Source organism: Alligator sinensis, unplaced genomic scaffold (genome assembly GCF_000455745.1).
Source record: "Alligator sinensis unplaced genomic scaffold, ASM45574v1 scaffold747_1, whole genome shotgun sequence".
Classification (NCBI taxonomy): Eukaryota; Metazoa; Chordata; order Crocodylia; family Alligatoridae; genus Alligator; species Alligator sinensis.
Genome location: NW_005842254.1, coordinates 261,219 through 287,120, shown reverse-complemented (window position 1 = coordinate 287,120; position 25,902 = coordinate 261,219). Strand labels below are relative to the sequence as shown.

At 41.9% G+C, this 25,902-nt stretch overlaps 1 protein-coding gene across 1 annotated transcript in view; it reads left to right on the top strand.

The window, feature by feature from the left end:
• The first annotated feature begins 3,468 nt into the window (after positions 1-3,468).
• Positions 3,469-25,902, top strand: part of LOC102377353 (collagen alpha-1(XXII) chain-like) — a 36,322-nt gene continuing 13,888 nt past the window's right edge. The window contains exons 1-15 of the mRNA XM_014521766.2: positions 3,469-3,480; positions 8,722-8,830; positions 9,080-9,421; positions 12,044-12,167; positions 12,354-12,750; positions 13,749-13,826; positions 13,930-13,941; positions 14,083-14,169; positions 16,914-16,967; positions 19,863-19,916; positions 21,302-21,355; positions 21,768-21,821; positions 21,936-21,989; positions 24,574-24,627; positions 25,537-25,590. Of these exons, the coding sequence (XP_014377252.2) occupies positions 3,469-3,480; positions 8,722-8,830; positions 9,080-9,421; positions 12,044-12,167; positions 12,354-12,750; positions 13,749-13,826; positions 13,930-13,941; positions 14,083-14,169; positions 16,914-16,967; positions 19,863-19,916; positions 21,302-21,355; positions 21,768-21,821; positions 21,936-21,989; positions 24,574-24,627; positions 25,537-25,590 (1,539 nt within the window). The remainder of the gene's footprint in view (positions 3,481-8,721; positions 8,831-9,079; positions 9,422-12,043; positions 12,168-12,353; positions 12,751-13,748; positions 13,827-13,929; positions 13,942-14,082; positions 14,170-16,913; positions 16,968-19,862; positions 19,917-21,301; positions 21,356-21,767; positions 21,822-21,935; positions 21,990-24,573; positions 24,628-25,536; positions 25,591-25,902) is intronic.

Sequence of the window (25,902 nt, the reverse complement as noted above, 5' to 3'; positions counted from 1 at the left end):
AAGCCATAACAACATGGAGTGGGTTTTGTAACTCTTTGGAGAAGGTACATACCTCCACTGTCCAGCATTAAGAGGTCTTTGTCCCTGTCCTCATATTCAGTCATCCACCCAATCCACTGGTCTCCATTTATCTGCAAATTCAGGTACCCCAATAAAAGGGTGTCATCTGCCTGGTGTAAAGTTTTAAAAAGTATACACAGATGCAAAATCAACACACAACATGCATGAATAGGGATACAAATAACATTATACAAATTCAAATCTATGTACTTTTGTCCTCTTGGACTCTCATCCTTCAGTCTCTTGTGTCTCCTTCTCCTTTACAGGACTCAGACCAAAATGGCTACCTTAAGGACAAGCCTTCCCTCTACACACATGTGTACCAACTCCTCTCAGGAAGACTCAGCCTGACAGTGATCATCAATCACAGGCTGCTTTTCAGAGAGCCTTCAGAGAAGAACTTCCCCTAGACCAGGTAATTTGAAGTTATATGTCAGTTTACTGTACAAGACTCCTGGGTCCTCTATACTTTACTATCTACTTCGCCTATGTTCTCATTACATAGGAAACATTTAAACATTTTGAACAATAAGGGTGCCCGTTCAGAGCATTTGAGGACACCTAGGATTAATAACCTAGATTTCCTCTTCTTCGTGGAGGATATGAAATAGGTGTAGCTTAAACACCTTCACCCTGAGGACAGGTATAGCCTGAGGTATTGGTGCAGAGAAGAAATGGTTGCATAAATTAGGTTAACTTCCCTGGACAGTCCATCACTGACCTCAGAGTAGCTGTTCTTAAACAACAAAATTGAACAACTAACTTGAATCTGAACTTGCAGAACAAGACATCATAAAGAGACCAGATTGCTTTAAGTACGATTTCAGCAGAGACTCTTGATTATTAGCAAATTACCTGGACTAATTTTTATAAATACTGTGTCCCTCAATGGGTTAACTACTCTATCCCTTTTGATCTCTTTAATTTCCCTTTGTCTCTCAGCAGAACCCGCTTCTTTCCTCCCTTTTCCTATTCTTTGCATTTAAATGTCTCTGTTCATTTTTTAATAACTCCTGCTCTCTGCAAGTCCATTCATAGCACCTTAAAAAGTAGGGTGTAGTCTTCAAAAGCCCATGCCCTTCTGAATGAATTAAACCATAAAATAGCTCCCTGCCCTTCCTTATATGAATTAAGTTGTTACAGATCCAATTGTCCATCTTATCTTGCAAGCAGTCACATAATACAAGCTGGATTTCCATTATGGAGATCTTGCAAGTACATTTATCCCTCATCTGCCACTTTTACTTGCCATGACTTACTTCCAGGGAGTAAAACCATCATTTCTTATAGAGTGAAAAGATTCTTTAGGAAGAAAAACAAAAATTCTGTTACTTAGATTTAGACAGGTCTGTATTATTCTCCCTCTTTATGCTATAATTTTTTTTATTCCTGGTGCAGGGGATAGCAGTCTGAGTGACTTCAGCCATTTCTAAGATCAAATATCTTAGAGTGAGAAGAAGAGGGGAAATAAACAATACAAATCTTGTCTAAACAATGGCTTACACTTGATCTTTTTTCTTTTATTATCAGTACAGTTATTGCATATTGGGCTCAACACATTTCTGAAGTGGGACAAGATTACATACTCTAGCAAATTCAGCTATAATGTCTACAAGGTGAATGAAGAAAGTGTTCATTGTGGTTTATATTTCTCATGCCCAATACCCATATCTCTGTTTCTGTCCCAGAAAGATAGCTTATCACTTTTACTGACTTTATTTCTCTCACCCATCTTTTTCCTGTGGCATCTTACTGTAGTCCACAATTCTCCCTCCTAACAATTTCCTATTGCTCATCTCTTTGTATCTAGGAATTAATTTATCACCTATTAGGTATCCTTTCCATAACAGGGTTATCATTAAGGAATTGTCTCTCCCTCTGATATAATTTTGCTTACCCTTTCCCCTACAGCTATAGAGTTCTGCTTTGTGAAGAGTGTATGTTTAGAAAAGTTCCCTGGGTGGATGAATTCTCCATGTAATTGAATTCTCCTTTATTTCTAAGGGTTACATTCTATCCTAGAATAATTCACAGAATTATTTGTTTAGATTTTCTTGACACTATAGCTTCTTCCCTTATAATATGAATGCACCCTGAAACCTTTCCAGATAATATCTTAATTTCACTCTGTCATAAGACTTGTTTCCTCTCTGGTAGCTGTAGGGAATAAACACCTATGAATGAAGTAGATAATCCAGTTCCTAATATGGATCAACATGCATCCATGAAGAACACAGAACAAAGTTAAGACATTAATTTTTTGCTATGAGGCTGCTTTTACATTGGTTGTTCCACTGATGGACATGGCAAAATGCCACTACAGAGATGGAACAAGTTTGAACTGTTTCCTTTCCCAAATACTCCTGGGGAAAGTTTTCCTTCCAGTATAACTGCAAAACAGAAGAGTAGTTTATTAGAAAATGAGTCTTAGCATGGAATAATTAATATCTATGTAGTCGGTTTATGCATTAATCATCAATGCCTTTAATTTTCTTCTATGGAGATTGTAGCAACAGCTTCACCTAAATTTAGAGCCGAAGCATAGAGTTAAAAGACATTTTCAAGATGAAGGCATGTATTGACAAAGGCACACTGTCTCTCTGCAAAATTCACTCCATGCAAATCTGTTGATAATAATGCATTTTTTTTCTAGTTTACACTTTCCTGTACAGAAGGGAATAGCCCCCAGATGCAGCCCAGTGGAAATGATTCAAGATCAGTTAGTTGCTGACCTGGATTCATTACTATGGCTGGTACTTGTTGCTGCTGTTCTCATTTCCATAATACTATCTACTGTCCCATCTGACAAGTGCAGCATACCCACATATACCTTCTCTAAGATTGCCAATGTCAATGGCAGCCTAAACAATGGCTTCAGCACCATAGACAGTTCCTTATAACACGCTCTTGTTGGGAAGCCCATCTACATGAGATCGACTTTCCCGATCTTGCAGAAAACTAAAAACATCCTGTTATTAAATTAAACATGCATGTAGCTGTTTGCCTTTCTCTACAGAGAAATGCTTCACCATCAATAACGTGATTACTGGAATTCTCTTACCTTACTACCCTGGGCCTTGCAGAGTAAGTTTTATTGCTGTAGGGTAGGTTAATATTTTATTTATCTTTTATTTCAGGGACTGAAAACAACCATTTATGCCAAAAGAGTTTTGGACAGAAGAGTGTTTTGGATGGAAGATAAGGAATTTGAGTTTTAACCTGAGATGCAGAAGTGGATGAAGTGAAGTAGTGCTGAGAAGCAGCAGCAGATTGGAAAATCACCACTATAGAGACAGGAGTAGAAACTGTGGATTCAGACAGAAGTGACAAGATTTGCCTTATCTGGCCGCAGAAAGAAGTCTATATCCATGACCAAACACAAGTGCATGGCTGCAGACAGCTTTAAAAATGGCTGATCAGGTGAAAATCTGACCCCTCATTGCATGGGGAAGGGGGTCAGATGATGATGTTTCAAAACAGGGCATCTTCTCTAACTTCTTTCTGCCTGCCTGCTAGCCTGTCAGTATTTTCAGAATGGAAGGGGGATGGTTTCGCAGGGAAGCTCCAATTCACCCAACCCCACCCTGCATCCCTGGCTGTGGAACCCCCAGAATGAGCTCCTTCTGCTCCCTTTCCTCACTCCCATTCTGAAAACTTTGCAGCCTCAGCCAGCAGCTAGATTTCCTTTGTCCCTGGAACCAACACTGAACTTTTGTTTGGTCCATGGGATCGTTGTAACTCAAAATGCTTCCTGCAAAGTGTTCTCAGTTGCAGCTGGGAGCTGCACTTCTGTGTGTACCCTGTAGGAATGGATGTGATTACCCAGGGTGCTGCATGGGGGCAAGGGGAGGAGGAGGGCAAAGAGGCAAAAAAGAAGAGAAGAAGGCCTTGCTAATAGAAAGGTTGAAAGGACTTTCCAAAAGGTAATAAGAAAACCAATAGGGACAGTATCACAAAAACAATGATGCAAAACCACAGAGGGAGTGAATGATCTCCAGTAGCAGAGAGGTCAACAGAGGAGGAGAATGAAGTGTAGGTGCTGAGATTTAACGAGCGATCTTCATGAAAGTGATTTCAGTTTAGTGCGGAAGAAGGAATCCAACTGGGAAAGGACAAAGGTAGAACTGGAGGAGATGAAATCAAGGCAATAATTAAATATCATGTTATCATTGAGTACACAGATGAAAGGGAGAAGGGAGATTGAGCAATAGTTGGAGAAGCATGTAAGGCCACTGAATGTTTCTTCTGGGATGCATGAGAAGGCAAATTGTCCTCTCGTGAAAGGAAGAGGAGAGCACCCAAGAAATAATAAAAATGTGGTACACATTATTAAAATGTTTAAAATAAATTATATTTAGTTATAACTAGAAGAATAAGAACAAGAATGAAAGAAGAAAATATTGAATATGTGCTATTTCAATTGGGCTGAAATCGTTTTAGTTTTTGACTAAGCCTTGTCTTGTCATTTTAACATTCTAATTGGGTGACTTTAACATTTCCTTAACATACTACTTTATACTTATTTTTTTAAAAGGAAAAAATTGTAAAAGGTGGAGAAAGTATTATGTATTATTTAAGTCATAAATCATGGTGGGTCAGAGGCCAGGTGAGGGCTGAAAGCAGAAGTGGAAGGGAAACAGATATTTGCATTTTAGAATCAAATATTTCTCACCACTTTGAGGATGGCTGTGTAAGTAGCAGTCTAACTCAGCATGCACCAGAAGGCAAACAGAAAAGCTGGTGAAATTCCTGCCTTGAAGTGCATAGCCAAGGAAGGGAGAGAAAATATGCAGACACTTAAGAGGATATGTTAAAGGAAAAGAGGGCTTGTTACCATAACTAGACAGTGCTTTCAGGGATTAGCAGATGGAAAAGTATGGCAGCCTCAAGTAGAAAGGTACAGTGAAACCTCTCTTTTTCCCTCCTCAGTTGCCATTTCTAATTTTTAATCTGGTTAAATCAAACTGGTTAAATTCAGTTCTTGAAATGTCCCCAAAAAGGTGATTTGGCTTTTTAAGTAATTTATGATCAGATGTCAGTAGATATCTTCAAAAGGTATCTTCTGAGATGTATTTTATGTGCATGTTTTTGATGTCTCACATTCTTGTAGTTGACCATTTCTGAGTGTTATGTAGCTAACAGCGCATGTTCATTCTTCTATTTATTAAATCAATGCCTACAAAATCCAGATTGACATGGTGGTAAGGTAGATGTAAGGCATTCAGTTAAAATTATTGTGAAGATAAATAATTCTGTACTTTTCATGAACAAAATTATTGGTTCATCTAACTTCAGAATTTGTTTTAAAGTTTCAGTAATATTTTAAAGGAATGTAGAAGAAAGGTGCAAATACATAGTACATTCTCATGTTTTAGAGGTAACAATTATTTAAAAAGTTAAAAGTCTTTCTATAGGACACTATCCACATTCTTTCAAATTAATGGAAAGATTTCTGTCATCTTTAGTGGTAAGTGGAGTCTATCATTGAGTTTGGACCTGTATACTCTCAGACATAGACACAGTAAAACACCTAGCAGTTACAACACTTGAGTAACTTCAATTAACAATTGTCCTAGTTGAAGTCAATAGGAATTAAGACTTTGCAGCATCAGAACTGATGGTTCTGGCTCGCTTTGGATCCAGCTATAAGTAATTGCTAAGTAATTGTTGTGCTTGCCACAAAATTATTTCAGGATTGTGAATGTGTGTGGAGTTGATCCATGATACGGACTCCTATAAGAGAGAGAATCCTGATTTTATTTTGCTTCTGTTTAATTATGCAGTCTGTGGGTAAGCCAGAAATTTAGCAAAAAATCTCAGTCAGTGATTGCTACCAGGTTGTTCCTTCTGAGCTCTGCTCATAACAACGCATTTAATCATTTGCAGTTTCACATCAGTGTAAAATGCTGGTACATGAGCAGAGGGCCTGGTACACAATGAAATACACTATAATAACTTCATGAATGACGTAATAAATTAGGAAAGTTTGCTACTAGCTGAATAAAATTAAATTCACCAAAACATGTTGTGGTAACATTTTACAGTTCTTAAAATTATATACCAACCAAATTAGAAATATTGTGCCTTTGTTTCAACATACCTATTGTTTCAAAGTGATATATGCCTGTCTTTATTTTGAGTTAGACCAAGGAGTTGTAAATATTTTGCCTGCTTGTTTCGTCATCATTTGTGAAAATTGTACAGTCTTTTTTAAAATGCTCATGGAAGAGTATTGTTATGAATGCCCCTAACTATCTAGCAAAATAAAGTAAAATAATATAAATGGCAACTTAAATTACAGTTTTTATGCTTGATTTTATGAGAAACAGTTCCCATATCTTACCAAAAATATGTAGTTTGAAATTTGGTGATGAATGTGTCCTGAGCAAAATGGGCTGGAGCATTTTAAAGTATATTTTCAGTTATTCTGGAAAATGCATGTGTGTAATATGTAAAGAAATCTAATATGTAAAGATTTATTTTCCCTGTTTTTGTTTGATATTAAGTGAAATTATATACGACTTTTTCAAAGAAACATTTTTAAAGTAAAATCAATTTCTTGTAGGACACTATCTGCTAGAATTTGATATAATCTGGAGTTTTATGTTACTGTTTCATCATGGAAAAAAATGAAGCAAGGCTTTATATTTTTCATCAAGCCTTTTGAATACCACAAAGAGTTCAAGGGCTTCCAAGGGCATAACCAATGACAAGGGGAGAAATAACAAGAAGTGATTTAAATATGTTAAAGGCACGAAGCCCGTGAGAATTGCTAGATCCACTGGACCATCAAAGAGCAGAGAGAAAAGTAGAAAAGGATAATAATTTCAGGAAAGGTTAATGATTTCTTTGTTACTTTTGGGAATAAAACTTCTCATAGGGGCTGACCAAATGAGGAAAAGGGTGACCCTGCTGTCTATGGGCCTCTCCACTGGCTCTTTCAGTTCCTCTAGTAAATACTGCAGTGAAGATCTGTTAGAGGATACATATCAAGTACACATCTGATTTTGGAGGGACCTGGAGAAATACCATCACCACCCACATGTATTCTTTTCAGGTACTAGAGATGAGGGTCTGTCAAAGACTGAGGTATCAAAAAAGAGGGCCCTGGAACAAAGTGGTGAACTTAAGAGCCATAAATTCCCAGGGTTAAAATTCTGGGCAAAAGTCAACAGGAGTTTTGCCATTGATCTGAACTCAGTCTGGATTTCAATCAAGACCAGAGAGTGTGTAGCCATGATGCCCAAGGAACTTAAGAATGAATTGCTAAGAAAAATACGCAGTACTTCTACCAGGTAGCAGGCATTGCCATTCCCTTACCAGCTTAACTGCTTGAAACAATAACTAACATTAGCTTTATTTAACTCCTAGCTGAAGATGATGTCTTGCTAGCGTTCTTTGATTGTCCCAGCAATGTGATGGATAATACTAAGACTGTAGTCACTTTAAGGTGGATACAATCTTTCAATGTCTGTACAATGACTGGCAGAAAGCAAGGTAGATTTGCACCTTTATCAGCTAACTAAATGAGAAATGTATAGCATAAGATTTTGCAAGTAGAGGGCTTACTTCACCAGATGCTGTGAAGGGACTGCAGGAAGCTGAGCTGCTAAATATAAAGTAGGGATGCCTATAGAAAGCAGGTATGACTATCACTGTGGGACCTCAGTCTATGAGGCCAAGGCTCAACCAAACCTATTTGGACCATCAGAGCCCACAACAGCTCACCAACCTCCTTAAGTGGCCCTCCAGCCCAAATATTTTCCCACCCTTCTCTTAAATGCTCTGTCTTCATGCCCCATGCTCTTTTCAGGAGGAGAATATCAAAATCTCCAATTTGTAGACAGGGAATTGAGAAACAGTGAGATTAAAATGAATTTAACTTCAAATCAGACAGAAAGTTTTGGACAGAGTTAGGAATTAAATCAGACCCCCAAAGCCCCAATCCAGTGCCATAAGTATAAAACCACCAGTCTTCCCTCACTGGAAGCTGTGAAGAAAACTAGTCACTCATAGTTCATAACTGCCACGAATGAAAAAAATGCCAAGAGATGGAAAAGAAAGAGAAAGTCAATTTTCATGAAAGATAACTTTAGTAGAGAAGCTTTTAAAGTCCTGTGACTGTATAAGGGTTGTGGAAAAGGAAGCTAATAAGGACAAAATGTGTAGATGATGCAAAATGATTTAGACTGGGGAAGATTAGAGAAAACTGAAGAATTTCAGGCAGATGCTTTTCTAAATGTATGGAAACACACACACACCAGAAAAAATAACACGAACAACTCATATGGAAAGCTGTAGTAACTTGAGCCAAGTAGAAGAAAGATCTGGGTCTCATTGTGGACCAGTTTTGTATTAGGTTGAAATTAAGATTTTAGACTGAAATGTATCAGTAAGAAATTTTGGGAAGGTGGGTCATTTTCACATTATTATAAGTGCTTTATAACTAATGGTATTAAGTGGGTGCATCTATAGGTGCACTTTACTGAGGAGTAGACTACATTTCTAGTAGAATTTTCATTATGAACATAATTGCTGTCATGCTTTTTATAACTATCATGACAAATTAAATAGACAAATACCTTCATAGGGATGAAGACAGGGATGGTTTCCAGTCTTACTCATATGTATTCTGGGTTTTTTTCCTACCTGTATTTTCAGATCTCATCTGTGCAAGGGAACAAAGGTGGGATTTGCATACCGGCCTGTATATTTCTTATTATGTCATCCTTTCATGTCAGTGAGCAAGAGCATTCAGGATACCAGTCAGGTACATGATAATATTCTTCTTTTTCTTATCAATCTCCCTCTGTTTATTCAGATAATTTTGCTTTTCTCTAGCAAAAATATCCACTCAATCATATGGGTGGCTTAGTCCTTCCTCTTTAATCACCATAGTTTTGAATATACCCCAAAACATTGGACTGCTAAGCAAAGAAAAGAAATAAGTGTGAAGGCTTTATTTATCTCTATGAGATTTTCATATTTTGTTTTTATTGGTATCTCATTACTGCTTTAGGTGATGAAGGTACTGACAGGGGGACAGAATCATATCTGTATGTGCATGAAGCAGACAGTACACTTATCGATGGCTACGAATCAGGAGATGACATGAGGATGACCACCACAAGCTTCCCTTACATAACAGACTACCCTAGCAGCTATTACCTAGAGGAGACCACGGCTGCTTATTATGAGTCAATATCTTCTGGATATTATTTGAACAGAGAGGAATATACTTATCCTACTCCAACAGAGCCCTATGACAATGTGAAGGAAGTTATTACCCTAACCGCAAGGACACCATTCAGTAGAAAGAAAGATCCCTTCTCAGTTCCTAATGTCTCAGGGGAAACAGAAGGTATGTGTAATACAGTGACAAGCCTCAGGGTGATGATCCCAGAGCTCCAAGCTCTCTCCCCAGATGTCCTACTTCATGTCCATGGGGTTTTGACTGGATTTTGCTCTAAGGAAACTCTTCTCCTTGACAAAATCCCAGTTTAACCAACACCCTAACCAGATCATACAGCCTGGTGGAGGATGACTCTGTGGAGTCCCCCAAGTCTGGAAAAAGAATGAGGTCTGCCATTCTTGTGAGAGTCAGCTGCCGTGAAATCACTCATCACAAGACAATCAATAAGAATGTAAATAGATGTCTTATTTGTCCCAAGAGACAGCCTTTTGTCCTGGGGTCCTACAGACACACAAGTCTACTTTTCCACTTCAAGTCTCTCTGAAGAATAGAGGATAAAATGTACTAACACGTTTTCCCAGGATGTGGCTGTCTTTGTAAGATTAGTGCAGGCCATCTCTGGGACAAGCTGGCTAGGCCGTGTGCTGTTGCTGGCTGCCTATTGTTGAAGAAGCAGCAAAAGGAGATTGGAAGGGTAACGTGTAAATGCCTGTGCCATGTATACTTTGATCCGGGTCAACCCCTGGTACAATTAGGCCTGCATCAAATGAGATGTCTCTTTACAGTCCAAGATATAAAACAAAAATAGGAGTTATTACATAGGATCGAAAAAAAACAAATAGGAAAAAGCAGCTGTTACATTTGGAGAAAGATATCAAGAAACAAAAGCAGAAATACCTCGCTACTACTTTCTAAGCTGAAGCAGTTCCTAGAGAGTTTTGTCTGTGTTTCCAGAACCTAGAAATCCTGCCAGATTGTTTTCCAGCCTCCCCTGCTGGGGTCCATTCCTTCCCTTGAACCCGAGCTGTCTTGCTTGCCTTTCTCCTCAAAAAGGCTTATGTTAAATCCTGTATTATCATTATGTGCCTATCTTTTATTCCCATATATCTCAAGAGTTTCACTTCTTCTGCATCCCATGACTTTTTCTTTCAAAATGCATATGGCCATTGTCTGGGAGGTGGCAGGGGATGGGAAGTTAACACAGAAGAGCATTTTTACACATATTGTCGGATGCAGCACTGGGTGCTTTAATTAGTGAGTTGCGCTGATTAAAAGCATCCATGCATCACGTGTATCAGCATCCCTGCACGTCCCCATGCTGAAAAATTGAACTAAAGCTTATTGAACATGTTTTATTTTGAAGTGCCCCACTGCCATTTTTTCAGCACGGAGATGCATGGGGATGCTGATACACATGATGCGGAAGACTACCGGAGCATGTCAATGTCTGTGCTCCAGCAGACTTGATTAATTGAGTCTGCTTCAAAGCACTGGATTTCTAGAGTGTGAGAGCAGGCTCCACACACTTGTATAGGAGAGAGTAGCCAAGGAGAAGGAGTAGCCAACAGCTAATCTAACAGGTTAGACCAGAGGTATCAAACATATGACCCACAAGCCAGATCTGTCACACCATCTCATTGTGATCAGGTCTGAGACTACTGAGGGATCAAGGTGCCAAACAGGGTCAGGAGGAGTGAGCAGAATTCAGGGGCAAGCTGGGTGAAGAAGCCAGAGGTCAGTCCAAGAGCGGGGTCTAGGAACAAGCTGAGTCAGGAAGATGGGATATCGGAAAGAGAGCGGTCAGAGAGCAAGCCAGGCCAAGAAGCTAGGAGATCAAGTGGAAAGTGGAATTGGCAAGCAAGCTGGGTCAAAAAGGCAAGAGATTGAGTGGAGAGTGGAGAGCAGCCTGGGATCAGGTTAAACTCTGTTGCATGGATCCTTCCTGTTCCTGCTCATGAACTTGTATAGGGGAAGTAGAGGGTCAGCTGATCCAATCAGCCACTTCGGTGTCATGGAGTGGGCAGACGGTTAGGCCCTGATGGAGGCTGCAGGTCAGCCTTGCCCAGTCTGCATGGTCAGCTGTGAGATGGTATGCCAGGATGAGTGGGTGTGCTGATCAAGCTGAGGCTTTACGTTTTGGGATGCCAAAGCACAGTAGACTATTTCAGTTGTGGCCAAGGTCAAAGGGCACATGTAAACAAAATGAGGGGCATGTGTGCACAACACTTTAAAGCAGGTTAAATGCTTTTGCGCTGTTTTAATGGCATTGGTGTTCGCATGCATCTGCGGTGTATTGCACATTAATTCTAGCCACTGTAGCATATTCAGCAGAGTAATATGCCTTAAATGACTTTGGGGCTCAACAAACTAAAACATCTCTGAGGAGTTTTAGTTTGCTGCCCCTATAGCCAAGGAGTGAAGCACCAGGCTCCGTGCAGCTCAGGGGTTGTGCAGGAAGCCCATGCAGCACAGCCTGACAGCAGCCCAGGAAGGCAGGCTCCACCAAGCGCGGGGGAGCGCTGAGCCTGATCTTTTTTTTTCCCCCTGGAGCCTGCCTGCCTGCATGAGCTGCATGGGGACCCAGTCCTTCCCTCTGTGGAAGACAAACTGTGAGGAGGCTGATAAGGTATGCTGAAAGTCAATAGGAAAGGAGGCTGGTGGCAGGCTTGTATAGTGGGAGTGGTAAACCATGAAGTTTTCATCCAAAGCTTTTCAAGCAAGTGACTTATTTTCAATTACTTTTAACACCTTTTTTCATATGTAGTCATGCTGACTGCTGTTCTGTTTTAGTCATTGATCTGTTGCGAGAATTAGGAGTCCCCAGTGCTTCTGGAGTCAATACTGTTCCAGGATCACAAAGTGACCGGACAGCATATCAGCTTGGACCACATGTGCACATTACAGGAGAAACCAGGTACGTCAGATGACATCAGCAAGGTCTTTTGCCTTCGAGCTGGGATTGCACCAGCCCCTTTCTCTTGTTAATATCTTTAGTTAGTATCACAGTGAATTTCAACATAGTACTTGCAATGGAATTTAGAGTTGAACAAATACCAACATGACAAAGTTTCCTAAGCTCTTTCATACCTTTTTCTTCTAGATTACTTCCCCCACAGGGGCTCTCCCAGGAATTCTCTGTAGTTTCTACCTTCAGAATGAGGGAGGATACCTCTCAGGTAGTGTGGGATCTCTGGAGAGTGATGGACAGTGCCAGAGCTGATCAGTTTAGGCTGCGTCTCTATGGAGAAAGCTCTGCAGTTGACATATACAGTGCAGCAGGAGAAGCATCAGGTAGTGAGCTCACCACCTTTGAGAATGTGGAGAAGCTTTTTGATGGGACATGGCACAAGCTTGCCCTTAGTGCCAGGAGAAACCAGCTTACTTTATATATAGACTGCCAGCCAGTGGGCACTGCCCCTGTCAGTCATTATGGAGCAATCAGGACAGATGGAAACATTGTCTTGGCCAAGAGAATAAAGGATGACATCACTACACTGGTAAGTACCAGACTATGCTTCTTACTATATGCATACATTCCTAATACCTCAGAGTATAGAAGTGCTTTTTCCTTATTCCATAATGAAGTTATATAGTATAGAAATGTAACTAAAAATTGCTGATTCTCACCCAAAGAGCTCCTCTAGCACATATACACTTAATCTTGAATGTCCAGAAACATTCCAAAAGAACTATATTCATAACTCCGAATAGGGACTTACATTAACTTACATTAGCATGACATGGCTTTTTAATCACAACCAACCTGTTTCCTGGCATGCCTGGCCTGTCTTGAATTCACTTAAAACAAATTCAGCCTGAAGAACACGAATAAAATTAGGGCATAGGGTCAGTTTCCATTGCAGAGGATCTTACCCCTAAATTGTTTAATAATGAAAACAGGCCTTCTTGTACACAATGCTGCAGCCCTTCTTTTCTTAACAAGAGAAGCTGCAATAAATGATCTGCTGTCTACATTGGTTCTCCACTGAAAAGAGAAAGTTCAGTTCAAAGTGTCTGCCCTGATAATCAAAGTATTTGATTTGGCACAACTGGCTTAGAGCTTGATTTCTCTTTATGCCCCTGATACCCCATAACACAAATTTACTATTGGAGAACTGAGACTGTTGACCCACTGGGAGAGCACAAGATAGACCTTTCATAGGACCAATGCAATGGTGCTCATTGCTACAAGATATAAGAATAATTGCAGACACTGCTGCTCCCTGAACAGAATGCAAAGCTCTCTGCCTTGATCCAGTTCTCCCTCAATGCTCTCTTCACACAGAAATGGCGTGGCACCATCCTACCAATGAATACAAATATAAATAGAGAACCCATAGACTTAAGCTCTTTCTCTCAAGCCAGAAACTGGTTCTGTTATTGGGAAGTGCTCTGGACTTCTGTACCTCCGTTGGCAGCGTTGAGATCAAGAGAAAGATGAAGGTGGAGCCTTACTGGGATTTCTGAATTCTTTTTCCATTTGTTCACACAACAGGTGGATGTGCAGCAACTTCAGCTTTACACAGACCACAACCGGGCAGAGGACGAAACGTGTTGTGAAGTACCTGGAGTGGTGAGCTAGACTGCAACTAATAAGCATGCATTTTGTTTTTCTAAAATTTTAATGCAATTATTCTCCCCTCTTTTCATTGTTTTTTTCTGTTCTTTCCTTACAGGAAGATGTCCGGGTGAGTTTCCCAAAGCACAGTGATGGAAAATTAGAAATAAGTCTGTTTTTCCCTGCTTTAAACACACAAGGAAAATATAGTTCAAAGGTGCTGAAAACCTTTCTGTTAATTTGCATTTCTTTTTAATCTGTTTCTCCCAAGTGTGGGAGCTCAGGTCACAGGGAGATTCCAGAAACCTGCAGTTGCCAGCCTGGAGTGCTGGGCTATGCTGGTTTTCCTGGTACAAAGGTGAGAAGAATGAGCTATTGTGAATTACTAAAGAGTTGCTTTTAAATAGAACATAAAGCACAAACGATTCATAAAAATGAAAATAAAGGTGTAATGTTGTTTTTCTAAAGAAAAAATAGGTTCTCTTTTAAAATAAGGGTAGAAGCCCAATGAAATTAACAGCAATCGCTCGTTTCACTGAAGCCAGATCTTCCTCCTACATCTTGAAGGCTAGGGACAGAAGTTACACATAAACTGGTTCAATTAATCAGAAACTGGGTTAAACCTGTAACTGCACACAAACCAGTTTCAAAATGTCCAAAACTGGTTTAAAATAAACCTGACTGAATATAGTATCAGACTTAACTGATTGAGGTCAAACGAGTTTATGGAACTTCTGTCCTAGACCCCTTCCTGGTTAAAGTTAAATCAGAGTCCCCCAGTATCCCCAGCATGCTTTTCAGCCATGGGCTGAGCTGTGCCATCTGTTGCAGAGAGCAGGGCTGGCCTTGCCCCTCTGCTGTCTAGCCAGAGCAGGGGCAGGGGCAAATGCCAGGCAGCATGGCCCCCTGAGCCAAAGGGGGCAGGGAGGGGGTTTATTTCCCCCTCCCTCCCCTCTCCCCCTGGGGGACCAGAGCTGGGGTCTGCCAACTCCAGCTGCCACCTCCGCTGCTTCCCTCTGGCCAAGCAGGCCCCAGCTGGGACCCCAAATGAGGGGAGAGGGGAAGGAGGGGGGAAATAAACTCCCTCCTTGCCCCCTTCACCTTAAGGGGCCATGGTGGCCACTGTCTGGCCATGCCCCCACCCCTGCCAGTGGAGCAGTGAAGGGGAGGGACGCGAACACGATGTCCTGGGGAGCACAAGCCTCTTCCTGGTGTGGGACTGTGCTGTGGGTGGCAGTGGGATGGGCAGAACTGCCGCAGTCTGTGCAGGTCAAGTGATGGTGGCTTAGAGGGGTGGCTATGGCGACTAAGCCAAATTTTTGGATGGACATAGCCCCATAAGCCCCCTCTCTCTGGTGCTGCCACCACTCGCCCCGTGCAGGCTGCAGCAAGCTGTGGAGGCGGCAGTCAGGGCTGGCAGAACCCAGCTGTGGTCCCTGGTGGGAGATAGGATGGAGGCGGGAATAAACCCCCTTCCTGCCCCCTTTGCCTCAGGGGGCCATGCTCCTGCCCCTGGAGCAGAGAGGGAACAGGGACCCTGAAAGGGGCTGCTGCACCCTGGCCAGGCAGATTCCAGCTGGGATCCCCCAGGAGGAAAAGGGAGGGAGGGGGGAATAAACCCCCTCCCTGCCCCCTTCATTTTAGGGGGCCATGCTGGGCCAGTGATTAGCTAGGGGCCGGGGTCTGGCTATGCTTCTTCCCCCCCACCAGAAGCATGGCAAGGACTACTTCCCCCGACACATTCCAGGCAGACCCCAGTTGGGGTCCCTGCAGGCCAGGGTGGGGGTTTAAATGCTTCTCCAATCATACTCAGCCTGCCAGGGCCTGGCCATGTCCCCCCCAGCTCAGCTTCCCTCCAGCCTGGCCACTGTTGAAGGGAAGGGAGGTCTCACTCTAGCATTCCCTGGCTCCTGGCCTGAGGCACTGCAGGCATGTGGATGCATTTCCTGAATCAAAAATGAATGTGTACTCACTTGCTTGCTGGTTCAGTCCATGGAGGTTAGACTAACTTACAAATATTGAATCTATTCAGTCTTGGGCTTTCTGAATGTCTGTACTTAGTCCAAGCAGCACAGCTACCCTATTTGTGGGGGCAAGTCACATCACTTACACTCTATTATCACCTTGCTTGTGCTTGCATCAGATGACAGAGGCCCAGTTAGTTTAATTTGAGCCTATGTTTAAATTGTAGATATGGATTTCTGCTGCTGCCCCATCATGTGTGACTTTTATAGACTTAAGCTGCTCCTGTACATATAAATAAGAGAAACGTAATAGTGAATAGGCTTTTTCTGAGCACAGTATCTGAGGTACTTTTACTCTTGAGTATAATAATAAAGCAATCAGCTCCTTATTTACATTTTGGAATTGACTGATAACAGTTTGGCTGGGCTCTGGAAAGTAAAATATTGTTAGCCTAGAGCCTATTCATATAGTAGGCACCAAAATCTCTGAATTTTCTTTAGGATTCTTATTTCCCTCTCCTCAGTATAAACCTCTGTCACAAATGTTGTAAAATGTTATTCTCACTGATCTATTAGAAGCATTGAAGCATGAAATCCAACCCTTGTAGGAAAGCCTGATTACCATTAAACCCATGCTTTCTGCTTTTTAGTCTTTAAAGTTGTAGTCCTGATCATGAGAGTCTCTTTCTTTGACATGGTCAAGAGAAATCCAAAGCATTCTCACTAATGCTAAGGACTCTCAGGATTGAGTCTTATATCTGGAAAATATTTGTGCTTTTAACCTAAAATATGAAAAGGGACGGCTCCTAGGTGCTGTGAAGATCGGAGCCATTTAACCTCTGCAATAATCACATACAACAGTTTTCATCTTTGCTTTTCATACTTACTATTTTAAAACGGTTCTCATTCTATCAAATAGTTGGTTCCCCTGATAAGTGTCATATGTTTGCATCTGAGAAAACAAAGAGTAGTCAGATAGTAGGGTACATGATTAATATTCAATGTAGAATAATGCAAAGAAAGTCCAACCAGGACCTGGAGACTGTACCGCCCTCACATGTTTTTAAATTGTGGCCTCTTTTGTCATTTATTGCAGCAGTCCCCTTGGGTAATAAAACATTGCATGCTCATTTTCCAGGGTGAAAAAGGTGATCAAGGTGCCTCAGGCTTCCCAGGATTGCAAGGAAGACAGGTAATTGATAATTGTACATTGAGGGAAAACACAAGAGGTCACTGATTAAGGTAGCAAAGCAAGATGTTCGTAAGGCTATAAACTTTGGGTCCAGCCTATCTTCCCTGAAAGCCAATCATGCGCTTTCTATGGACTTTCACTGAGGCCTCATCAGCTCTATGTTAAGAGCTTTCTAAATCTTCTGCAACTTTTGATTCCAACAGAAGTTAAAATCAAACTATGGACCTGAACCTAACAGGTACTGAGACCCCCTAAACTTGAAGGAGCTGTTGAACAGCTCATGGTGCTGGGGCCATTAATGAGGATAGCAACAGCAGTGATGACAATAGCATATGGGGATTCTGCAGATAAGGAAGCCAAAACTGCAGGGTTTGACACCCCTAATATACTAATAAGAGTGGACACCTTGCACTACACTTGTCAAATAGTCCATGAAAAATAAACGAATGAATTATAAAATAAAGATATGAAAAATGTAAAGTATTGGGAGGCAATGACCATTTTCAAGTTGTATTTGTTTACTTGGTCATTCACTAAATTTAGCAATTTGGCAAATTGTTTCCTAGTCATTACTGAAAATAACTGAGCTTCTATTGAATCCTGTGTTCTACACATGCTCATGGAGCATCTTTCCTTAGCCTCAGCATGGAAGGGAGTATGTGCAGGTGTGTGCGGGTGAGTGAGTGAGTGAGATAAACACCAGTAGGTCTGATCTGAGGTATATCAGATAAGCTGTCATGTATAAATGTGTTCTACGTGGCTTTAAAAGCAAAATCAGCAAATGAAATATTTCCATAGAGAAGAGATAATCCTAGACCACAAGTGAGAACTCTCTCTATTATTTTAAAGGGGATTTTAATTTAATTTAATTAAATAAAATTTATTTTCTATTAATTATTTGCTAGTCACTGATAATACATTCACTACAGAAACAAATGCAAATATCAACAGGGTTCCTGCCCACACTATTAGTATATCAGTAGAGAGCCTATTAGTTAATACCATCTTGTAGAGTTTAAGGGCCAAATTTAGAGCAAAGTAGAACCAAAGTAGAGCAAAAATAGGAGGAGAAATCCCTAGAGATTCTCCTCCCTCTTCAGCCTAATCACTTTTTCCTTGCACCTCTAGTTTGTATAACAGTCATGTGCTATGTTATTCAGAGCAGTTGAAATTTACAGGCCAGGGCATGACTTTTTCCTCACCTAGAGCTCTCAAAATAGGGTGTGAGTTGCATTGCCATAGTGAATAGGCCTTCTGTTGGGCCCTGCTTGGAGCTGTTATACACTGGTGTCCTCACCAAGTTGTTAAATAGGAAGAGAGTGTGTCATGGTTACAGAGCTAGTTGCACTGCTGACCTTTCACTGAGTGCATACCACAGGAGTCCATCTAAACAGCTTCTCAGCTACAGCTGCACCACCTCAAGCCAGCAAGTGTGTTTTTATCTGGCTATATGCAAGAAGCAAGGGGCTTCTTGGTGATATCACCTATGGACAGACTATATAGCTGGAGGAGATGTTAGACACTATGCCCAACAGCATATCCTGTATCTCTCCCAGCTATACAGTCAGTCCAATAGAAGATATTACCAAAAAACTATTGCTTCTTTCATATATCCTGGACTATCACATGTATAGGAATGCTCCAACTCTATTTTCTGGTTATAGTCCTTTTGATTTGCACAGTCACAGCACTAGGTAAACAAATGTTATAACTTGGCTAGAGCTTAGAGATAGCATCTTCACAGCTAATAGTGAACCATCCTAAATATTTTACTGGGAAGTAGTTTTTCCTGAGCAACTGTTTATACACCTTGCTCATGCACTAAACACCTCAGGGGCTAGGCTAGATGACCTTGTGAGGTCCCTCCAACTCTACTTCCCTATGATTCCAACCCTGAAGCCTGCACACAACATTTATAAATTATTGCAGAGCAGGCTCCCTTCTGCCAAAGTTGCTAGTACATCTCAGGAAAGCAGGTATTTTTCCACTACATTTGCAGGATTAGTTTCATCCCTTATTTTATTGCAGTTAGCTAATGATGAAAGTCATGTCAGCTTGAAAATGACATTGCATGCTTTTCTCAGTGCTGCCACTGCTATAAACTTGTCATTAAGGCTAGAGGCAGAAGTTACACATAAACCAGTTTAAGTGAGCAGAAATAGAAGTTCAGTGCACATAAACCAGTTTCAAAATGGCCCAAACTGGTTTAAGATAAACCTGGTTGAATGTAGTATCAGACTTAACTGATTTAGGTCAAACCAGTTTATGAAATTTCTGTCCCTGACCCCTTGCTGGTTCAAGTTAAATCAGGGTATCCCAGTATTTTGTAGCCTTGGGCTGGGCTTCCAGAGAGCAGGGCTGGCCTCACCCCTCTTCTCCCTAGCTGGAACAGTGAGAGCTGGCTCACTGGCCTCACTGACTGGCTCACTGGCCCTGCCTCCCCTCCAGGCAAACCCCTGCTGGGGGGTGGGGTGTTAAATTTCCCTTCGCCCAAGTAAGGAGGTACCTGCTGGCTTGCTTAGTGCTGGCTGCCTCTATGGACTACAAATCCTAGAGGCACCTGTGGGGACCAGGAAGAGGAAGTGATGAGCAACCCTGCAGAGTCCTTCTGCTGCAAGTCTGGACTGCAAATCCCAGAGACCTTGGGGGCAGCAGGAAGAGGAAGTGAACACACAGCCCATACTGACTCATGCTGGCTCTAGTGCCCTCTGGCTTCTGGCTTGAGCCACTGCAGGCATGTGGCTGCATTTCCTGAATCAAAAGTGAATATCTGTTCATTTGCTTATTGGTTCAATTTTTGTAGCTTAGACTAACCTGCCAAAACTGAATCAATTCAGCCTCAGGCTTTTTGACTGTCTGCATGTAGCCTAAATATCTCCACTTTGTGTGCCATAGGGTGATCCAGGAGAAACAGGTTCTGAAGGACCTTCTGGATATTCTGGAGCCCTGGTAAGGAAATGGAAAAAAAAAATCAACTGATCCTATGCACTTTCCTAAGAGCAATGTGAGGCACTGCAGGGAGCATGCAAGAGTTTGATTAGAAACATATGAGCATAAGAGGTCTGGAATAATATTGATCACTGTTTCCTTTTGATCTCTGTCATTCATCTTCTATTATCATGGGCCAGATATGCCTTAATATGCATATCAGTTTCCAAGATTTTTATGACTTCTTTTTTACATGGTTCTGAAAAATTAAGTGATCTCGACTAGGGACAGACATTACACATAAACTGGTTTAAGTGATCAGAAACTGGTTTAAACCTGTAACAGAACAGATGTTCAGTGTACATAAACCAGCTTGAAAATGGCTGAAACTGGTTTGAGATAAACCTGGCTGAATGTAGTATCAGACTTAATTGATTTGGGTTGAACTGGTTTATGCAATGTCTGTCCCAGAGCCCTTCCTGATTAAACTTAAACCAGATTCTCCCAGCATCTCAGATACTTTGCAGCCCTGGCCGGGGCTCTCTGCTCCACCACAGGGCTGGCCGCAACCCTCTGCTCCCTGACTGGAGCTCTGACAGAGACTGCAGGCACAGTGGAGTCTGCCTGGATTCCTCCTACCCCCACCCTCCCCGCTCAAGCAGGGATTCCCCCCTCCCCTTTCCCACAGCATGGACAGTAGCCAACATGTGGTATGCTAGCTAATGCTGAGAGATTCACGGATTCACAGAAGTTTAGGACTGGAAGAGACCCTGTGAGATCATTGGGCCCAGTGTGTAAGACAGACAGGACAGTGTCTGCTTAGGGGTTTTTGGAGCTAATCAACAGGTAGCTCGTAATGTCCCTCCATTCCTTCCTTGGAAACAGCTGTTTAAGAAGAGCTTGAACTAATGAGAGAGGCTTTTGTTTTGTTTTGTTTTGTTTTGTTTTGATGAGGTGCTAAATGCCCTGTTACTCCCTGTGTAATTCCCTGCTGTGTAACTAAATGCTGTGTAACTCCCTCCTGGCTCCTTTCCTGGTTAGAAGCAGTGGGGGGGGGGACCCCTCCCTAATCAGAGCATCCTGCCAGGGCTTGGCCACACCCCTCTCAGCTGTGGAAGGGAAGGGAGGGCTGCTCTAGCACCCCCTTTACCCCCTCAGCTTCTAGTTCGAGTCACTGCAGGCATGTGCCTGCATTTTCTCAGTCAAGAGGAGAATGTCTGTGCACTTGCAAACCAGTTCAGCCTAGCCAGGTTAGACTAACATGCAAAGATTGGATCAATTCAGGCACAGGCTTTTTGAATGTCTGTCCCTAGCCCCCAAATTCTGGACCACAAAAGATGATGCTTTGCAATGATGCTGATCTTTCTCCTTCTAAAGTCAAGTGAATAATATTGCCTCACCTTCAGGGTTTCATCGGTATACCTGGAGAGAGAGGTGAATTGGGTCCCCCAGGGAAAAAGGTAACATGGAGATAATGGTTGGTGTTTCCATTTTAAAAATAAATTATACTTGATTTATTGTTACCTTGTCCTCCCAGACTCATTTTCTTTTTATCTATCTTGTCTACTTTACTCAATATCTATTTCCAATATCTATATCATAAAGCTACCTTGGGCAAAGACTGTCATTTTGTTACTTGTTTGTACAGGGACCTACCAGCCTGGCAGGTCCCTGATCCTTGATTGAAGTTCTTAATTGTTAATTATTACTTCATTATTAACTATTTGTATTCTTATGCAGAAAATGTCTTGGCATAGGAGAGAGAACAGGCATGTCCTATTAATTCTCAGAATGAGTGTTGTGGGTCAAAAGCAAGGCAATCCTTTTTTAAACTAAGCAGCTCACCTGTTTATGAATCCTTCTCTGCCACAGGGTGAACCTGGTTTGCCTGGACCTGAAGGTGAATCTGGAATAAAAGGAGAAGCAGTAAGCAACTGGGGTTTGTCTGTCTGTCTGTCTGTCTCCCTGTTCTAAATAAGGATCACTGTGGGGATTCAGTTGCATCTAAGGCCAGAAGTAATAGCTGTTTTTGCATTTCAGGATGACATTGGGAGGAGCGGTGAGGATGGCAGCTCTGGTGCTCCAGGAGAGGAGGTACAAAATGGCAGTTTTGTGTCTATGTGGCTCTCTGACCCATAAGCAAAAAAACAAGGTCCAGCACCATGAATGTTATAAATAATCACTTTCTCACAGTACCAGGCATTTCATTTTGGAGCATTTTAGCAGTGGACCACTGACACTAGTCAGTTTGGCCATCGATATGTTTTCTCTCTTGTCAGATGACTTTCATAGATTTCATAGACATTAGGGCTGGAAGGGACCTCGGAAGATCATCGAGTCCAGCCCCCAACTTCATTTTAATTTTATGTCGTTGTCTTCTCTTGCTGGAATTTCTTTAAACAACCTTGAATCCCTTTAACACTTACTTATATTCTCCCAAGATTCTTTTTTCTTCAGCTCCCATTTTCATTACTTTAACTGAGAACCTCAGTGAGCAATATCAAGGTAGTTGCTTGATTAATAAAAAGATAAAGCACATTGACCCTGGGTCCTAGTTTACCTTGGTCATATAAAATAGTGGACCAAAACAAGGGTGTAGAGTCCCCAAAGTCTATTCCTATCAACTGACTGGAACAGTGACACAGTCTGGGAGTATCACTGTGAGAGCACCACAAGGGCCCAAAGGAGCTCACACTCCAAGTCCTTCTCCACCAAATAGCTGGAGCAGCACAAAGGAGTGCAAAAGTAATACAGTGCAGTTGCTTTGATCTGTGATGCTGAGTGCCTGGGACCAGTGGCCTCATTCCCACTTAAGGCAGACTACCTCTTTGGTACCTAAATAATAAGTTTCTCCCCCTATAAGCTTATTCGGTACAAATAATACTTTATCGGCCCATTACATTTATACCAGGAATAGGCCAGAATGAAAACCCAGTACCAAAAAATGAAACTCATTGGAAAAAATATCTTCTGGAGGCATAAATTGTCAGAAGTGCCACTAATTTCAGTGGAATTATGGACATGTATAAAAACTGAGTATCTGGCTCACTGATGCCAGGTTGCAAACATGCCCCCTCCCTCCATACCATACACACACTGCGCTATCCTGCCCCCCAAGGGCAAGGGTAGAAAGTGGAAGTCAGAGGAAGGAGAAGGAACCCAGATACCCAGCAACAGAAGGAGTGGTGAAGGGTGAGGCATTTTGGTAGGAGCCCACAAGCGGTAAGTTAACCCATTATGTGCTGTATGCCACAACTTACACAGTTCTACATATCTTACTACTAGCAAGGTTTCACCAATATTCTGCTTAAAAAGCTTCTTCTCTCAACATCAGTGCTTTGAAACCATGAATATTTCCTGAAGTTTGGCACCCCATACATATTACCTATTTGCACACACGTGTGCTTGTGTGTGCAAGTTAAATCAGCTTTACATATTTAGCCCTTTAAATTTCTCCTGATGAGAAAAGATAGACCTGACACAATTCCTCAAATACAAACACACTGGGTGTATTTACATGAAATGCTTACTACGGAGTTACCTCATTAGCTCCTCAGTGAAGTGTCACCATCTACATGAGTGGTGTTAAGAGGCTGGAGTAAACGAATTAACTCTTCTGTAGAATAGTACTGTGCAATACAAGTACTATTCTATGGCAGAATTATTCACTCCTCCACAATGCACGTGTAGATGGTGACCCGGCTGGCTGGGGCACAAAGCTGCTACAGTGTGGGGGCTGCCTACTGGCTAGCCCCTCAGTATAGTACCTGCATGCGCCAGCCAGCCCCTTCACAGCACGAGCCATGGTAGGGCATCTGACCCCTCAGGCCCCATGCCAACTGGGGCTGCACCACCCCAGCTCAACGTGCTGCAGTCCTAGGTGCACGTGAAGACACTGCGCCTGGGAACAGTAAACTCCAGTACAAAGTGTACCAGAGCTTATTGTCTTGCATGAATTTCATGTGCCCACCAAAACTTCAAGAGGGTTCAGGTTTCTGCCTGCATGGTTGCATCCTTGCTTTATATTGGACTGAACCAGAATTCCAGTTCCAGACATCCCAGCACTTCAAATAAGAGGCTGGTCTTGAAACCTCTACTAGATTTCAAATTTTATAACTGCAAACTATTACTATTGATGAGTCATTTCTTCAAGCCCTCTGAGTATGTTTGTTGCCCTTTATTGAAACATTTTATTTTCATACAACGCTGTATTGTTCCAACTTTTTACACAACCCATCTTTAAAACACACTGTTCAAAAAACCTTTTGCCTCATGTACTTAATAGCCATTTATAGTGGTTATACCTTCGTCTGGAATACCTAATGTACTGCTGGTGAGTGCTCCCTTTGTTCTGATACGTCTGTAAATTGTGTGCAGAGACTCATGAAATGTCACAAAGATATTTTCAGGCATTGAACGGTGACCATTTCTAATATGCTTCAGAAACTCTGCACTAAAGACTATACATATGTATGTATGTCAATTTTCCCCATAAACTTGAGGGGGAAAACTCCCCTACCATATCTTATTACTTCTAACAATATAGGATTTCCAAAACTGATTGCATGAAAAAAATAGAGTTATAGCCATGCTAAATGTACCCATTACCCATTGGTATTTTCTTTAATGATCTAATTAGATTAACCCAGTGAAGCATTGGGTTTGTGTTGTTAACTAGGGTTCACAAGGAACACCAGGAAAACCAGGACCTCCGGGGCTAGATGGACCAAAGGTAATTTCCCACTGTGTTGCCTTTAGAAACACCTAAGCAAATCTGATACATCATAAATATATTATACTTAAAATATACTTTTTTTTTAAATAGAAGGGAAAGCAAAAATGACCCACAGAACAGCTAATGGCAACATCTACATAGAAAACCGAATTGCTCAGGCTGGGCTGCTTTCTGAACCAAAAACAATGCAACTAGGCAGCATTGCAGGCAGGCTAACTGACATGGAGCTAGGCTAATCAGCACTGTCACTCAGCAGTGCTAATTATGCCACCTGAAGTGCTGTGCCAGTGCAGCTACATTGCTTCTGTGGGTGGGGGAAGGCATATAGTAGTTTCCTGGTGGTATAAACTCTAGGAGCGAGACAGAAGCAAGGGCAGAGTCATAACCGAAAGATGCCTTAGTCATGGTACATCCTGGCCTGTTTCTGACATGGTGCAGTTTATGCCATGTCCTTAGCTCAGAGCTGTGTCAAGGTTAATGTAGGATCCAAACAGCTGCAAGCAGTCCCTGGAGGAAGTGTAGCTGATTTATGCAGACTTTCTTCATGCAATGTAGCAATAGCTCTGCTGCAAAGTGCCCCCCATCACTTCATATTTGCTGCACTTAACCATTCTGCTTGAGAGGGCTAAGCAGGAGCTTTCCTCATGCCTGGAGAAGTCCTACTGCTGGGGACAGAGATACACAGACAGCCAAAAAAGGGTGTTCATGGGTCCAGTTTTTTTTACTTATCCTTGCCCATCTTCATACTAAGAATGCTGGTTACCAGCACGAGAAATAATGGAGAGCCAGAAACTGGAATGCAGATGCAGTCACTCACTCAAGAATGGATTGGACACTCAAGTTACAGATATAATTTAGTGAAGAACATGATGCATTGAAATAACAACTCTCAAATCTCTGTCCCAGGGCTTTGCTGGTGCTAATGGACCCAAAGGAGCCCATGGAAAGCAAGGATCTATGGTAAATCTAGAAGGCAGCAAACTGTGCCTCATGTCTCTATTGGTAAAAGTCTAATCATGTAAATCCCTAGCAGGTGAGAGTCCCATTAAGGTGACTAAGAATTCTTTGTACATTGAGCTGGTTCAGAGCAACCCCAGCTGGCAGAGGGCCCGGGGGCTCAGCCTGGTAGCCCAAGGCTGCTGTGACCCAGCTCAATCTGCTACACAGGATACTTCTGGTGCCAGCCTGCCCTTCCTTCCTTACACTCATGAACCTCTCACAAGTTATCCCAGTGACATCAAGAGGGCTCTCAGAAATGAGGAAGCGCTCATC